The sequence below is a fragment of the Nomascus leucogenys genome, chromosome 9 (assembly GCF_006542625.1).
Source record: "Nomascus leucogenys isolate Asia chromosome 9, Asia_NLE_v1, whole genome shotgun sequence".
Classification (NCBI taxonomy): domain Eukaryota; kingdom Metazoa; phylum Chordata; class Mammalia; order Primates; family Hylobatidae; genus Nomascus; species Nomascus leucogenys.
Genome location: NC_044389.1, coordinates 95,604,976 through 95,622,090, shown reverse-complemented (window position 1 = coordinate 95,622,090; position 17,115 = coordinate 95,604,976). Strand labels below are relative to the sequence as shown.

General features: G+C 38.9%; 1 protein-coding gene across 1 annotated transcript in view; it reads left to right on the top strand.

Annotated features, from left to right (window-relative positions):
• The window catches only part of MALRD1 (MAM and LDL receptor class A domain containing 1), a 682,931-nt gene that overhangs the window by 637,525 nt on the left and 28,291 nt on the right, over positions 1-17,115 (top strand). The window contains exons 37-38 of the mRNA XM_012499583.2: positions 3,292-3,371; positions 3,468-3,564. Of these exons, the coding sequence (XP_012355037.2) occupies positions 3,292-3,371; positions 3,468-3,564 (177 nt within the window). The remainder of the gene's footprint in view (positions 1-3,291; positions 3,372-3,467; positions 3,565-17,115) is intronic.

The following is a 17,115-nucleotide window of genomic DNA, read 5'->3' as shown; positions in this document are numbered from 1 at the left end:
GGGTGAAGAGGAAAGAAGAAGAGGAAAGAAAAGCAACAGCAACAAAAAGTTTGAACTAAAAATATATATTTATGTATACACATACAATATGATAATTTCTAAAAATAAATGTGTGTGACAGTTATTTGTACAGACATCTGACCTTAAGGAAGTTCGTGACACATCGCTGGGAGAAAAATCTAGATGCAGAGAGAAGTATGTGTTTCTATTACAGGAAACACACATACAAAACTGATATATAGGTACCTGTGTGTGTGTGTGTGTGTGTGTGTGTGTATCTGTACGTGTGTGTTTTCTGTGAGAAGGTAAAAGTAGTAGAAGGAGACATACCTTAGTTACCTCGGGAGGATGGAATTGCATATGGGAATGAAGATTTGTGTTTTAACATACGTCGTGGGTAATTTCCTTGTCACTTCAAGCATATATTATTTTTAATGTAATAAACATCGAGTGACAATTTTACAAGGAAATTTTTCTTCACTATAGAACATTTTCTCTTCACTATAGAAAAATGAACTCCCTTTTGGATTTGAGGTAAATGATGGATAAAGTAATATTGGACACTGGTGAAAAATGAGTCAATTTTTAAAAACAAAAAACGATGTGGAAACCATGTTTCTACCTTATAAAGTCAACAAGATGAATATTGAAAAAAATTATACAATGATATGAAAATAATACAATTTAATTTTGGTTTTGCTTTGGCTTAATGTTTTTGGTTTCTTATCAAAGTTACCCATGTTCCTGGTATCTCATTATTTCTTGACATTCATCATTTTATCCCATGACAGTTCTGTGATTTTACAAGGAAAATTGTTACACAGGAGGGGATAATTTGGGAATTTTAGTGTGGAGATTGCAATTTTTTCTTCAAGTAGCAATATATCCATTTATATTCAGACTTACTGGCTAAAATTTTTGGAATCATAGATTTCACCATGTAAGTTTAAAATCTCAGTAATCTCTACTCCCATTTGAAAATTTACTGAAATCTATTAAAATTTATAGAAGGTAAATTCTCTTGAAAACATGTATGGAAATCATTTTGTTTCAAGATGGCAGGCTGATACACACACAAAAAAAACTGAAGTGGAAATTTTTTGGGGGTAGTGTATTCATTTTCCTCTAAAATTGTTTTTTATAACAGTTTGTTATGTAAATACACAACAAATAAAGATACAAATAAATCATACTTATTAAATTCAAGTTTTCCTTGGCCAAAAATAACTAAAATTCAATGTATTTTGAAACTACTTTTGATCCTTACAGTAGTTTATTTCCTATTATTTTCTCATGTTAACTGATAGGATGATATTACTTTAATTTGTTCTATAGCATAACTGTTCTGTGGAAAATCAGTCAATCAATTAGTAGTATATATTTCCATAGCTATTGGAAGGAAGATCCCTATGAAGATTCCAATTCTTTTGTTTTATTTAGAAACATACATAATAAAACTTCTAACACTAGAATGGGCAGGTCTTTACAAAGTTCCGAATTGGAGAATATCCTGGGCCTCTAAATGGGGGATACGATTTATTTTCCACCAAATCTTTCTGTTGTTTTTATTTTTATAGGCAAACTTTTGTCAATATGAGAGCAAATTTTCTATCTTTATTTTTTGTTTTATCCCTCATTCTATGTGTATTTTCTGTAAAATTAAAATAAGAATTATTTCAGTCTAGTTGAACTCTCCATAGAACTGTCACAAGGCCACTCAGTACTCTATTTATTCATCACCAGGTTTTATATATAAATATAAATATATTTAGATAAATAGGCAATATAGAAAATAGATGGACAGAAGATAGAATGAAAGAATTACAGGTAGGTAGGTAGATAGACAGACAGACAGCATTCATATTCTTTCTCCATATGTCTTGGGTTTCTCCATTATTTTTTAACTGATAATCCAAGACAGTTTTCCACTAAAATTTATCAATAGGCACATTCAAACGTGTACTATTTGTCTAAGATGATTACTGTAGCCCTGTTGCCAGGAAAGTGGCACTTTCAACATTTAAAGGAATTGAATTAACTCAGAGTGAAAATGTATCCCCATCTCTAGATCGTACCAGTGTGTGCACATGTGAAAGATTGATAAGTAGGCTTCACAAGGTCAAATGAGGACTGACAAGGAATATATCTTAAGGATTGTGAGGGAAAAAAACAAATACCCCAATCTCTCACAATTCTAATTTATTTTAATTTGAATTGCAGAAACGTTAAAACAATGAAATTGTCTTCCATTTCTACTTTTAAAATAATATTTGCTAAAGAAAGAAGGGCATTCTGATAGGCCTCCATGAACCTCTAAGCTTTTTATATTTAAAGAAGCTGATTGCTTTCGTGAAGGAATTACTTTTGAGCATACAAATTTTCAAATTTTAAAGAGATTAAGTGAAAATTCAATATGTTGTGCTGAAGAAACATTGCTTCTAACACTCAGTTTTTATACACTCATTCAAAAGCTACATTTTCATCCTATTTTGTAGCATGTACTGTGAAGTTGGCAGGAAATTTGACCAAACCCTCCATAATTTGTATCCTGTTACTGCTGTTAAACAAGTGTGTGTACATGAACTTTCAGATACTACCAGAACAATTTCAATACATTTACTGCTTAGCAATAAACCTTACGCCTTAGAGGCAGAAGATACTATTTCATTCTTAACTTTCTCAAGACCATCCGAACCAGTGTTAAAAGTTTCATCATGTACATCCCTAAATAAAACAAAGGTGATGGAACCCTAGTGTCTGAGATTTTACTAGTACATCAAATGAGATTACTAACCTGTTTCCAAATCTAAACGCTTGAAGGATTATCCCTTTGTAATGAGAAATAAATGTGTTCTCTGGTTTGTATTTATGGTAATGTAAAATTTGAATCTGCTCCATTGGTACTCTGAAATGACTTGAATCTCTTCACTTGTAGAAAAATGTGCCGCCTTTTGGATTTGAGGCAAATGATGGATAAAGTAAAGTAATATTTGACACTGGTGAAAAATGAGTCAATTTTTAAAAACAAAGAAAGATGTGGAAACCATGTTTCTACCTTATAAAGTCAAGAAGATGAATGTTGAAGAAAATTATCTTACACAACGATATGAAAATAATACAATTTAATTTTGGTTTTGCTTTGGCTTAATGTTTTTGGTTTTTTATCAAAGTTATCCATGTTCCTAGTATCTCATTATTTATTGACATTCATGATTTTATCCCATGCCAGTTGTGTTCAAATATCTTTTCACTTTCCTTTTTTCCAACTATTTCATTTTATCTCATTTCCAGATGTAGACAAGGATGGAAAGGAAATCGATGCCATATCAAGTTTAATCCTCCTACTACAGACTTCACGTATGCTCAGAATAGTAGGTGACATTATGATTAAAAAAATGGCTTGGTTTGGGGTGGTCTCTAATATATTTCACTGCATATTTATCTTTTTCTTTGGTTTAAAATTCCAGATATATGGACTATCCTGGGTATTGGATTAGCATTCCTGATGACTCATATCACAGTTGCAGTCTTGTGTTTTCTTGCAAACAGAAAAGTACCAATAAGGTAAGTGATGCCTTTAGTTGCTCAATGAAATATACCGTAGCAGAAACATTTTCTGCAATATTTCCTTTGCTATTTTTTTCTTTCGCTCCATATTATATGCAGGAAACTTTAGTGTTTTGCTGCTTTATGGATTTATTTATCTGGGCGGACAGGAGGAGCTACATAACAAGAATTGCTCTTCTTTTTTTAGTATAAAGCCTGAAGTTTACTTTTCAGATTATGTTAGTAGCGTTTTTGGGGGCATATATATATATAAAATTTATATATATATATGAATGAAATTTTTACATATATGAAATTTATATATATATGAAGTTTATATATATATGAAGTTTATATATATATGAAGTTTATATATATATATGAAGTTTGTATATATATATATATGTATGTGTATATATATATATATATGAAATTTCATCCCTGGGATGCAAGGCTGGTTCAACATATGCAAATCAATAAACGTAATCCAGCATATAAACAGAACCAAAGACAAAAACCACATGATTATCTCAATAGATGCAGAAAAGGCCTTCGATAAAATTCAACAGCCCTTCATGCTAAAAACTCTCAATAAATTAGGTATAGATGGGACATATCTCAAAATAATAAGAGCTATTTATGACAAACCCACAGCCAATATCATACTGAATGGGCAAAAACTGGAAGCATTCCCTTTGAAAACTGGCACAAGACAGGGATGCCCTCTCTCACCACTCCTATTCAACATACTGTTGGAAGTCCTGGCCAGGGCAATCAGGCAGGAGAAGGAAATAAAGGGTATTCAATTAGGAAAAGAGGAAGTCAAACTGTCCGTGTTTGCAGATGACATGATTGTATATCTAGAAAACCCCGTCGTCTCAGCCCAAAATCTCCTTAAGCTGATAGGCAACTTCAGCAAAGTCTCAGGATACAAAATCAGTGTGCAAAAGTCACAAGCATTCCTGTACACCAATAACAGACTAACAGAGAGCCAAATCATGAGTGAACTCCCATTCACAATTGCTTCAAAGAGAATAAAATACCTAGGAATCCAACTTACAAGGGATGTGAAGGACCTCTTCAAGGAGAACTACAAACCACTGCTCAACAAAATAAAACAGGACACAAACAAATGGAAGAACATTCCATGCTCATGGATAGGAAGAATCAGTATCATGAAAATGGCCATACTGCCCAAGGTAATTTATAGATTCAATGCCATCCCCATCAAGCAACCAATGACTTTCTTCACAGAATTGGAAAAAACTACTTTAAAGTTCATATGGAACCAAAAAAGAGCCCGCATTGCCAAGTCAATCCTAAGCCAAAAGAACAAAGCTGGAGGCATTGCGCTACCTGATTTCAAACTATACTACAAGGCTACAGTAACCAAAAAAGCATGGTACTGGTACCAAAACAGAGATATCGACCAATGGAACAGAACAGAGCCCTCATAAATAATACCACACATCTACAACTATCTGATCTTTGACAAACCTAACAAAAACAAGAAATGGGGAAACAACTCCCTATTTAACAAAAAACGATTCCCTGTTTAACAAACGGTGCTGGGAAAACTGGCTGGCCATATGTAGAAAGCTGAAACTGGATCCCTTCCTTACACCTTATACAAAAATTAATTCAAGATGGATTAAAGACTTAAGTGTTAGACCTAAAACCATAAAAACTCTAGAAGAAAACCTAGGCAATGCCATTCAGGACATAGGCCTGGGCAAGGACCTTTCATGTCTAAAACACCAAAAGCAATGGCAACAAAAGCCAAAATTGACAAATGGGATCTAATTAAACTAAAGAGCTTCTGCACAGCAAAAGAAACTACCATCAGAGTGAACAAGCAACCTACAGAATGGGAGAAAATTTTTGCAATCTACTCATCTGACAAAGGGCTAATATCCAGAATCTACAAAGAACTCAATCAAATTTACAAGAAAAAAACAAACAACCCCATCAAAAGTGGGCAAAGGATATGAACAGACACTTCTCAAAAGAAGACGTTTATGCAGCCAAAAGACACATGAAAAAATGTTCATCATCACTGGCCATCAGAGAAATGCAAATCAAAACCACAATGAGATACCGTCTCACACCAGTTAGAATGGCCATCATTAAAAAGTCAGGAAACAGCCGGGCGCGGTGGCTCACGCTTTTAATCCCAGCACTTTGGGAGGCCGAGGCGGGCGGATCACGAGGTCAGGATATCGAGACCACGGTGAAACCCTGTCTCTAGTAAAAAATACAAAAAATTAGCTGGGTGTGGTGGCGGGCGCCTGTAGTCCCAGCTACTCGGAGAGGCTGAGGCAGGAGAATGGCGTGAACCCGGGAGGCGGAGCTTGCAGTGAGCCAAGATTGCGCCACTGCACTCCAGCCTGGGCGACAGAGCAAGACTCCATCTCAAAAAAAAAAAAAAAAAAAAAAAAAAAAAAAAAAGTCAGGAAACAACAGGTGCTGGAGAGGATGTGGAGAAATAGGAACACTTTTACACTGTTGGTGGGACTGTACACTAGTTCAACCATTGTGGAAGACAGTGCGGCGATTCCTCAAGGATCTAAAACTAGAAATACCATTTGACCCAGCAATCCCATTACTGGGTATACACCCAAAGGAATATAAATCATGCTGCTATAAAGACACATGCACACGTATGTTTATTGCGGCACTATTCACAATATCAAAGACTTGGAACCAATCCAGATGTCCAACAATGATAGACTGGATTAATAAAATGTGGCAATATACACCATGGAATACTATGCAGCCATGACCCATCATTCTCAGCAAATTATCGCAAGGACAAAAAACCAAACACTGCATGTTCTCACTCATAGGTGGGAATTGAACAATGAGAACACTTGGACAGGGAAAGGGTAGCATCACACACTGGGGCCTGTTGTGGGCTGGGGGTAGTGGGGAGGGATAGCATTAGGAGATATACCTAATGTAAATGACGAGTTAATGGGTACAGCACACCAACTTGGCACATGTATACATATGTAACAAACCTGCAGGATGTGCACATGTACCCTAGAACTTAAAGTATAATAAAAAAATATATGAAATATATATATACATTACCCACAGACTAAAAAGAGATGAGGGGCTAGATTTGCCATTACTGGTGGCGCCTAGGGAAGATAGCAGAACGGCAAAGGAAATTCTTTCTTCACCTACACGGTGTATTAGCCTGTTCTCACACTGCTAATAAAGACATACCAAGACTGCGTAATTTATAAAGGAAACAAGTTTAATGGACTCACAGTTTCATATGGCTGGGGAGGCCTCACAATCATGGTAGAAGGCAAAAGAGAAGCAAAGGCCTGTTTTTCTTTCTTTTTTTTTTTTTTTTTTTTGAAATGGAGTCTCACTCTGTTGCGTGCAGTGGCACAATCTCAGCTCACTGCAACCTCCATCTCCTGGGTTCAAGTGATTCTTCTGCCTCAGCCTCCCGAGTAGCTGGGATTACAGGCACCTGCCACCATGCCTGGCTAATTTTTTTTTATTATTTTTGGTAGAGACGGGGTTTCACCACCTTGACCACGCTGGTCTCAAACTCCTGACCTCGTAATCCACCCACCTCAGCCTCCCAAAGTGCTGGGATTACAGTCATGATCCACTGTGCCAGGCCGCCGAAGGCATGTCTTTCATGGCAGCAGGCAAGAGAGCTTGTGTAGGGGAACTCCCCTTTATAAAACCATTAGATCTTGTGAGATGTATTCACTATCATGAGAACAGCATGGGAAAAACTCACCCCCATGATTCAATTACCTTCCACCAAGTCACTCCAATGACACGTGAGAATTATTGCAATTTAAGGTGAGATTTGGGTGGAGACACAGCTAAACCATATCACATAAGGAGGCAGGACTCCTGGCACTAATGTTTTAGCCCAAGCATCCCATGTACTGAGCATATGCAAAACAGGGGCTAAGAGCTGCTGCATCTGCATGAAGGAACTCTGCAGGCTGGGCTCATGTAAGACTCAAAGACCCTGACAATCAACAGCACCACTAAGGGTCCTGGATCTTTTCTACCCATTGCCTATTTTCTCATTCCTAGTATGGGTTCCAAGTAATCCAGGTAATGAATGTGATTGGCTTTTATGAACTCAGCAAGATAAGGGCTCACTAAAAGATTTAATAACATTTTTAGAAATTAAAGAAATACATCATATCTTGAACACCTGAGTTTGTGGTCAGAAATTCAGATCTGCTGCAACACCAAACATGTCACAGAGCAAAGGATAATTCACTGTTTTCCTTGATGTCAAATTGTACATCCCGCCTGATTAATTCTCTTCAGATCTCCAGCCTGCAATCATGTGAATAAGCAGACAGCTATCTTGATAACAGCAATTATAGCAAGGTTATTATAGAACTATGGTGTTCATTAGAAAAACAATGATATTTTTAATCTATTAAGACTATCTCGGTCCGGGCGCAGTGGCTCATAACTGTAATCCCAGCACTTTGGGAGGCCAAGATGGGCAGATCACTTGAGGTCAGGAGTTCAAGACCAGCCTGGCCAACGTGAGGAAACCCCATCTCTGCCCAAAATTAAAAAAAAAAAATTAGCCTAGTATGGTTGCATATGCCTGTAATCCCAGCTGCTTGGGAGACTGAGACAGGAGAATCATTTGAACCTGGGAGGCAGAGGTTGCAGTGAGCTGAGGTCACACCACCACACTCCAACCTGGGTGACAAAGTGAGACTCCAGAAAAAAAAAAAAGGCTATCTTATTCATTATTAATTCTTTAATTAGTTTTTATGAGCCTACAAATCTATGCTAGACAATGTGAACACAAACACGAATGATAAGCAGTCTAGACTTTAAGAACTTTGTAATCTAGGGAAAGAAGCAGATACATAAACCACTAGGTGAAATACTAGTTGTATGCTGGAATACACACGTGTATTTGTCTGGCTTCTCCAGAAAAACACACAAAAAAATAGGATATAGAGATAGAGACAGAGACAGACAGAGAAAGAGAGAGAGAGATTTAAGGAGTTGTCTCATGCAATTGTGGGTAGTGGCAAGCTTGAAACCTATAAGGCAGACCAGCAGATTAGAAATCCAAGTAAGAGTTGATGGTCCAGTCTGAGTCTAAAATCTGCAGGGCAAACCACTAGGCAGGAAACTCTGACAGAGTGTTTGCATCTCAGTCTTGAGGCAGAACCCTTTCTTCTTAAGGAAATCCCAGTCTGCGCTTGAGGTCCCCGCCCCCCTCCCTGTTGTGGAGGGCCATCTGCCTTAATTAAAGTCAACTGCTTATAAAGCTTAATCACATCTGAAAACTACCTCCACAGCAACCTCTAGACTAGTGTCTGACCAAGCAATCGGACATCATAGCCTAGCCAAGTTGGCACAAAAAGTTTACTTTCATAATATATAAGCAAGCAGTCATTTTCACACCCCCAGCAAAAGCGTTCCAAAAGAATTCTAAATTTCAGTTTCTCCAGATTCATGTTGAACAGCCTATCATATGGAAGTTATTGAGAGGACCCTCGGGCAAATATTGGTGGCACTATGCCACAGCCCAACAGAGCCACCTCTCTTGCTCTCTTCTATTTCTCTCATTTTCTTTAATTTTACATGTTCCTTTCTCTTTGCTTCTTACCTTCTTTCTTTGCCAGACTCTACTCCTATTTACCCTTTCCCTATTTCTTTGTCCATCTTCTCTTAACCTCAGTTTTTCTTCCGTCTCCCTGTTTTTTCAAGTATTTTCTTCCAGTAACTTATTTAGATTCCCCAGGGTTTGCCTCTCCATCCACTTTTCTTCCTCCTCTACACATTCTCCATAGCTGTCATTCATTTACAAGGTTTTAAGTGGCATCTAGGTGTAAATGCCTTCAAGTCAGGTCTCTCTCTTACTGAAATATTTTTCCAAGCTCCAGATCCATACCATGCTTTCAACCATTTGTTAGACTTTCCAGCTGAATATTTCTCTAACTACTTTGACCTTAACATATGAGATATTAGTGCTTATAATTTCTATATCCTGGAATCTACCTTTGCAGCCTGAGGTATAAATGGTAGCATCATTATTTGAGGTGTAAAGCTTAGATATAGTTGTTTTTATTGTCTTACCAAACACATAAGAACTCTAATAGTATCAATCCCTCATACACAAGTATCACAAGGAATTGAGTAAAATTGGCTACACCCCTCAAATAAGAGGTCCAAGTAACACGTGTTCTATAAACTACCAAAGACTACTAATAATTGGGGTCAGACACAAATCCCTGAGGCTCAGAAAAGGAAGCAGAACCATCTCTGTTGAACCATATCTTTCCTCTTCCTAGTCTATACTAGGAGACAACTGGAAAGAAAGGAGGATGAGAGTTTTTGAAGTTATTGTCTTAGGAATAGTGCGGTATCTTTGGTGAGAAGTTTTTCCTCTTTCCTGGGAGAAGAAATGGGGAAGGAGAGGAAGATACCATCACCAGCACTACCCAAAACCGGTGATGGAAAGGCTCCAAAAGAACCACTAGTTTAGATTGATGATGCCTAGAAAACAGGTGCGAAATCTACAAAAATCTCCTGGAGCTGCGTCAGAGAGAGTACAGTGTAAAGAAAACATTTCTAGGAGTGTAAAGACAATTTTTGGCTTAATGTTTTGAAAGTAGATGGCCACTGGAGTATTCTGTCCCAGCAAGTCTTAAAAAGACTGTGGTGTGGAATACTCTGTAGCCATAAAAAAAGAATGAGTTCATGCCCTTTGCAGGGATGTGGATGAAGCTGGAAACCATCATTCTTAGCAAACTTAACACAGGAACAGAAAACCAAACCCCGCATGTTCTCACCATAAGTGGGAGTTGAACAATGAGAAGACATGGACACAGGGAGGGGAACATCACACACCAGGGCCTGTTGGGGGATCGGGGGAAAGGGGAGGGAGAGCATTAGGACAAATACCTATTGACTGCAAGGCTTAAAACCTAGATGACGGGTTGATGGGTGCAGCAAACCACCATGGCACATGTATACCTGTGTAAAAAACCTGCACGTTCTGCAGATGTAACCCAGAACTTAAAGTATGATTATAATAATAATAATAATAAAGACCATGGTGTAATATGTACCTGGGAAGGCAGAAAATTGTACTGTGGGGAAAGGAGGGAAAGGAGGGAGGGAGGAAATTGTACTGTGTCTCAGTTATGCAGATCCACGGAAGTTGTGGAAGCTGGAGTTTACTTTCAGTCCATTTGAGGAAACATGGAAAATAGAGATAAATTGGAACAGTAGGATTGTTCAGGCAGTGCTCATTCAGGTGAGGTGATGCTGCTCTTCCTGGAGAGGGCAGTAGGGGCAGGGTTGGGCTGAAGGTAGACACAGCTACCTTTCCTTTAAAAGGTGTGTTGGGCTATTGTTGCATCACTACAAAGACATACCTGAAACTGGGTCATTTATTTAAAAAGATGTTTAATTGGCTCACAGTTCTGCAGGCTATATAGGAAGCATAGCACCAGCATCTGCTTCTGGGGAGGCTTCAGGAGGCTTTTACTCATGGCAGAAGGCAAGGCAGGAGCTTGCACGTCACATGGTGAAAACAGGAGCAGGAGAGAGAGAGTAGTGGGGAAGTGCCACACACTTTTAAACGACCAGATCTGGTGAGACCTCACTCACTACAGTAAGAACAGCACCAAGTCATGAGGGATCTGCTCCCATAACACAAACACCTCCCACCAGGCCCCACCTCCAACACTGGGGATTACAATTCAACATGAGATTTGGGTGGCAACAAATAACCAAACTATTAATGTATCATAGTATATCAAAAGACATCCAATGATAGAAGGGTCCCAAGTGAAATTGATTTAGACACACACACACACATGAAATCATTACACTGTCACCATGAAGGCCACAACAACAGAAGTCAAGTCAAAAAGTCAGAACTACATTAACCCACTACAATAGAAGACACCGCCCTACTATTGACAAGTAACAAGTTACCAAACAAGTTTGCAGCCTCTGTTTCCATCTCTTCTCTGTGTCTACACCTTACAGCTAAGCCTTGACGAAAGAGAGGGGCATGCTTCAGAGCCAGAACATAACCTTCCCCGTTTTCCTTGCTCGAGGCAGCAGCCTTGTACAAATCTGCAGCCTGCCATGAGGAAAGGGTAGGCGGCAAATAGAGGCTGGAATTTGGTTTTATTTGACAGCCTTAAAGTGGATTGGACTAAGTTTTAATCATTAAAAGTGACCATAAATTTATGAAATTTGCCCAAGATAGATGAACTGGACCAGGAGGGAAGGAGGTTGATAAAATATGAGAGAAATGAGTAATTGCAAAAAATAGGAGCACTTTCATATTTTTAAACTACCTTGTTGTGATACTCGATCTATGAGTGACTCAAGTCTTAGTCTCTAGTACCTAATAGAAGTGGGTTAGGTCCAAGATAATATCTGTCTCTAACCCTCTGATTACCCTCTCGTTGTCATTTTCCCTTTCCTTGATGCCTTCTCCTGATTTCCCTAGTCTCCAAACAAAAGACTTTTTTCCCTATGACTGTCAAAAACAATTATCACCCAAGACTTTTGTTAGTCTTAGTGACCTTTGAGTCATTTGATCCACACCTGCTCTTAGGACCAAGGTAATGAAGTTCTTAGAGGTTGCACTCAAGAGAGAAGGATTCCCTCAGGCTGGGTACAGTGGCTCATACCTGTAATCTCAACACTTTGGGAGGCCAAGGTGAGGGATCTTTAACTCAAGACTACCCTGGGCAACATAGCAAAACCCCACCTCTACAAAAAAATACAAAAATTAGCCAGGCGTGGTGATACATGCCTGTAGTCCCAGCTATTCCAGAGGCAGAGGTGAGTGGATTGCTTGAGCCTGGGAGGTCAAGGCTGCAATGAGCTGTGATTGTGCCACTGCACTGCAGCCTGGGTGACAAAGCAAGACCCTGTCTCTCTAAAAATAAAATAAAATAAAAAGAGAGAAAGAGAGAGAGAAGGAGTCCCTCAAAGGAAGCAGACCAGCCCAGCAGGTGGCTAGGCAGACCCAAATGTTCACCCTCCTCAAGGTCTTCAGATCCTCAGATCCTTACTCTCAGGCCTCAGTGACCTCATAAGTGGATGTGGCCCAGATAGTTCTAAGGAATCATTTTGCAGATGCTCAAATGTCATATATTCTCTTCTGAAAGGGATCTGATTGAGGAAGGTGCACCAGCCTGCTGTGCCCTCTTTGTCATTTCCTCTTTCTCAAATGTCCTTTTCCTTATCTCCAAACTGGGTTGGGGTGATGGAGGAATACGCCCTGGAAGAAGGGAGCAGAGGGACAGTCAGAGACTGAAGCACCCAAAAAGGAAACTTAAGTAGCAAAAGATGAGATTTGAGACAAGCAATATGGAAAAAGGAGCAGGAGATAAACCTTTACCAAGTTTCTGTATTTCCCTTCCCTTCCCTTCCCTTTCCTCTCCTCCCCTTCCTCTTCCCCTCCCCTCCCCCTCCCTCTCCCTTTCCCCTTCCCTTCCCCTCCCTTCCTCTCCCCTCCCCTTCTCTTCTTCTCCCTCCCCCTTTTCCTCCTTCTTCTTTTCTCTTTCTCTTCTCCATCCCTCACCTTCTCCCTTCTCTCTCCTCCCTTCTCCCTCTTCTTCCTTTCTCTTCTCACCCCTTAGAATTATAAATCACAATCAATAGAGATGATTGTGCAAGGACATTTTTTAACATTTCTATTTGAGTTGGACAATAAAGTTAAACTTCTCAAGAGAAAATTCTGATTTCATTGACTGGACAGACAGCCCAACTGGCTTTGTCCTTTAGATTAAATGAAAGACAATTTCTGTAGTTTTAAGGAGCTCAATTTACATCTTCAGAATTTCCTGCTATTATATTTGAAGCACATCTACAACATAAAATATGTTAGAAATGTAAATGTATAGTAAAAGTCTTAGATATGAACTTAAAGATGCAAAAGGAGATGCATAGCTTTTCAAAATTATTTTAGGAAATATTCAAGTGATAATGTTCAAAAACCACTACAGCAAGTTTAATTTTTCACTGTTCCCATTCTTCCACACCCTACTCTTGGGAAAAGTCTCACTATTCCCAAAAAGCATATGACTATTCATGCCCTCTGCCTGACAGAGCTATTCAACCGCATATATATTTGATACCAGGCAAATATTTCCTGCCATCCTGTCAGGGTGAGTCACTCAGTATGCTGTCCTCAGCAACAATGTTATAGCAATGATGACATCATGTTGTAACAGCTATTTCCATATTAATCCTTATTTTTATATTTCTGGTATCTGGGATTGTATGCATAATTTGTATCCAATGTATGATTGCTGAAGATTATCTAGACTTTATTTAAGATTATCTACTTGAAGGCATCACCAAAAAACCATTGCTTATATCCATTGATTACATCCACATAATGATATTACAAGTTAAACCTCAAAATCAGTCTTTTTGCATGAAATCATTTAAGCCCTAAAGTAAGTTAAAATGTTTGGGCAAGAGATGGCTAAATGAAATAACGTGGCTCACCTTGAAAATAATGCCCAAACCTTGAGATACACAGAACTTCATGTAAGCAGGAAACCGTCACCCTCTCGAAATTAACCTTAACCTTAAGATTTTTCATTAGATTTTGTACAAAGAATCTTTGGCATAAGAGGACTTCAATAACTGGAAGTAAAATTTTTGTATTGCTTTTTAAAAACATGGAATGGAGCATGGTGTGCTCAGACAAAGCTAAGCACGGGAACAAGCCTCTTAAAATTGTTAGAGATTTGATTTCCTGGATTTTATTATACATTCTGTGACTCTTCTGTTAGCTACTTGCCATCTAATGTATTAGTGAGGACACCTTCATTACAGGGGAAAAAAAGCAACTCAAGATGATTTGATCAAAATAAAGAATTTAGGGTAAAGACACAGGATGTCTCACAGAGCTCAATGGTGGGAATGAATGAGTGGGGCCTCAGAAAGGCCTGAGCCAGAGGAATTCTTCATCTGCCTCTCATCTCTGTTTCTTTTTGCTTGTCTATTTTGATTTTCTCTCTGCAGATATATTTCCTCTGCTTCCTGTCCTTGTAACAAAATAGTGTTGCCTAGAGGATGATTGTATATGGGGCAAGGGCCACAGCACACCATAGCTACAGGGAAACATACCAAGGCACTCTCGTGGCGGGGACGGGCCAAAAAAGAAGTCATCATGAAATAACTCTGAAAGCTGTCTTCTACATCTATCCTCGTGGTTTAAAATACTCCAGATTCTCATTCATGACATCTTCAAGGAAGCAGGAAATATAGCAGCCTTCAGGAGTTCATAGTAAAAGAAGAGACATGTAATCATCAAATCTGTATCTGTAAATCAAGATTAAAGGGTACAAATAGGTCTGGTACAGTGGCTTACATCGGTAATCCTAGCACATTGGGAGGTCAAGGCAGGTGGATCACTTGTGGTCAGGAGTTCAAAACCAGCCTGGCCAACATGGCAAAACCTTATCTCTACTAAAAATACAAAAATTAGCCAGGGGTGGTGGCAGGTCCCTGTAATCCCAGCTACTCAGAAGGCTGAGGCAGGAGAACCACTTGAACCCAGGAAGCGGAGGTTGCAGTGAGCTGAGATTGTGCCACTGCACTCTAGTCTAGGTGACAGAACAAGACTCTGACTGAAAAACAAATAAATAAAATAAAAATTAAAAAATAAAGGGTAAAAATAAACAATAAGCCATTTATTCTTACCTTACCAGCAGCCTGACTGTGCCCATTGCTTTCCTTTTTAGACTGTAACGTCTTTGACTGGGGAAACATTTGCAATAAATAACCATTTACTATTTAGCATTGGGGTACATTCTCTTGAAGTATTGTACTAATTCAGTAAATAAACTAACAAAAGTTAAAAATCATAAATTTTTTTTAGCTGTGCTGAGAAATAACATATATTCATTTGAAAAGTTGTTTGAAAAGTTTAGATCTGGAAGTATTCTAAGTAATTTCATAGAATTGTAAGTCAGTTTGGGCTATTATAACAAAATACCATAAACTGGGTGGTATAAACAAGCATTTATTTCTCACAGTTCTGGAGGCTAAAAAGTGTAAGATCCAGGAACTAGCAGATTCAGTTTCTGGTGAGGACCCTCTCTCTGGCTTGCAGATAGCCACCTTCCTTTGTATTATTACATGGCAAAGAGAGAAAGATCTGGAGTCTCTTTGCCTTCTTATAAGGGCATGAGGGCGCCACCCTGGTGGCCTCAGGTAAGCCAAATTACTTCCAAGGGCCCCACCTCCTAATGCCATTGCTTTAATAGGGCTTCAATATGTAAATTTGGGGGGATACAAACATTCAGTTCATCACAGTAAGTATGCAATAGTAGAAAGATTGTTGAGTAGGAAATTATAAGATGTGAATGTGATCTGGAGCAAGTCTCATAATTCCCTTCCACAAACATTTATTAAGACTTCCTTTGTGTCAGCAAATAATACCCTCACTTTCTGGTTCATCTGAATATGTTCAGTTATAATATATGTTTGACTCTGATGAATGCTATGATAGAAATGTAAACCAAAATACTTTGGGGGTAAAATGGAAGGAAAGAATCATCAAGAGAATGACGCTTGTTTATATTTCTGATAAGGAAAGAGAGAGGCCAGGAGTGGGTGCTCATGCCTGTAATCCCAGCACTTTGGGAGGCCGAGGCAGGCAGATGACTTGAACCCAGGAGTTCAAGACTAGCTACAGCAACATGACAAAACCCTGTCTCTACAAAAAAAGGAAGAAAGAGAGGTGATTAGGATCCCAAATCTTGGACTAGCTAACCCCGTGGGAGGTACAGAATATTGTTTGAGATTCTTGAATGGTTGGCCCTGGCCCCAAATGAAATATCTGTTCCTGTAATATTATATTCTCTCTATCAGACCCTTTCTCACTGCAAACATTTGTATGATAATGTGAATCCTTGAAGGCAGAAGTTTAGCTGCTATCCAAGCCTGACATCCCTAGATAGGCCTAGTCTGCGCCCGCCGATGAATATTTATCCTTAGCAAAAATCAAAATCTTGCTTACTCTATGCCTCAAGGCATACAGCTGCTTTTGCAGCTAGAGTGTCACGAGTGAGCATGTCCTGGTCCCAGAAATACTTAGCCTTAGCAAACTGGAATTTGACTAGCACAGTGACCGAGGTCATCTCATAGTGCTGCCAAAACTGTTACTCTCTCCACGTGTCCACATGTGCCTTCGCCTGCAAGAAGTAAAGCTGTTCTTAACAGTTTGAGATCCACAAACCTCACTCCCAAATCCCAGTCCCTTGTGCATATATTGGCCATGCTCTGGCAATCCTGCTAAATGTTAACTTTGAGCAAGAAAAGGGAAATTGAGAACAGGGTTTTGAAATCTTACCCTTAAGAACAAGGGTTAGGCCACCAGCGTGATTCCTCCTCCTCCTGTTTCTATTCCTCCTGCACCACTTATTCCTCCTCCTCCTCCTCCTCCTTCTTTTTTCTTCTTTTCTATTTTAAAAGAGAAGCCTAAACAGCCTGATCTCTGATTTTTTCCTTAATCCCTAACCTTGTTCTCATGTCCTGCAATAGTAAAAAAAA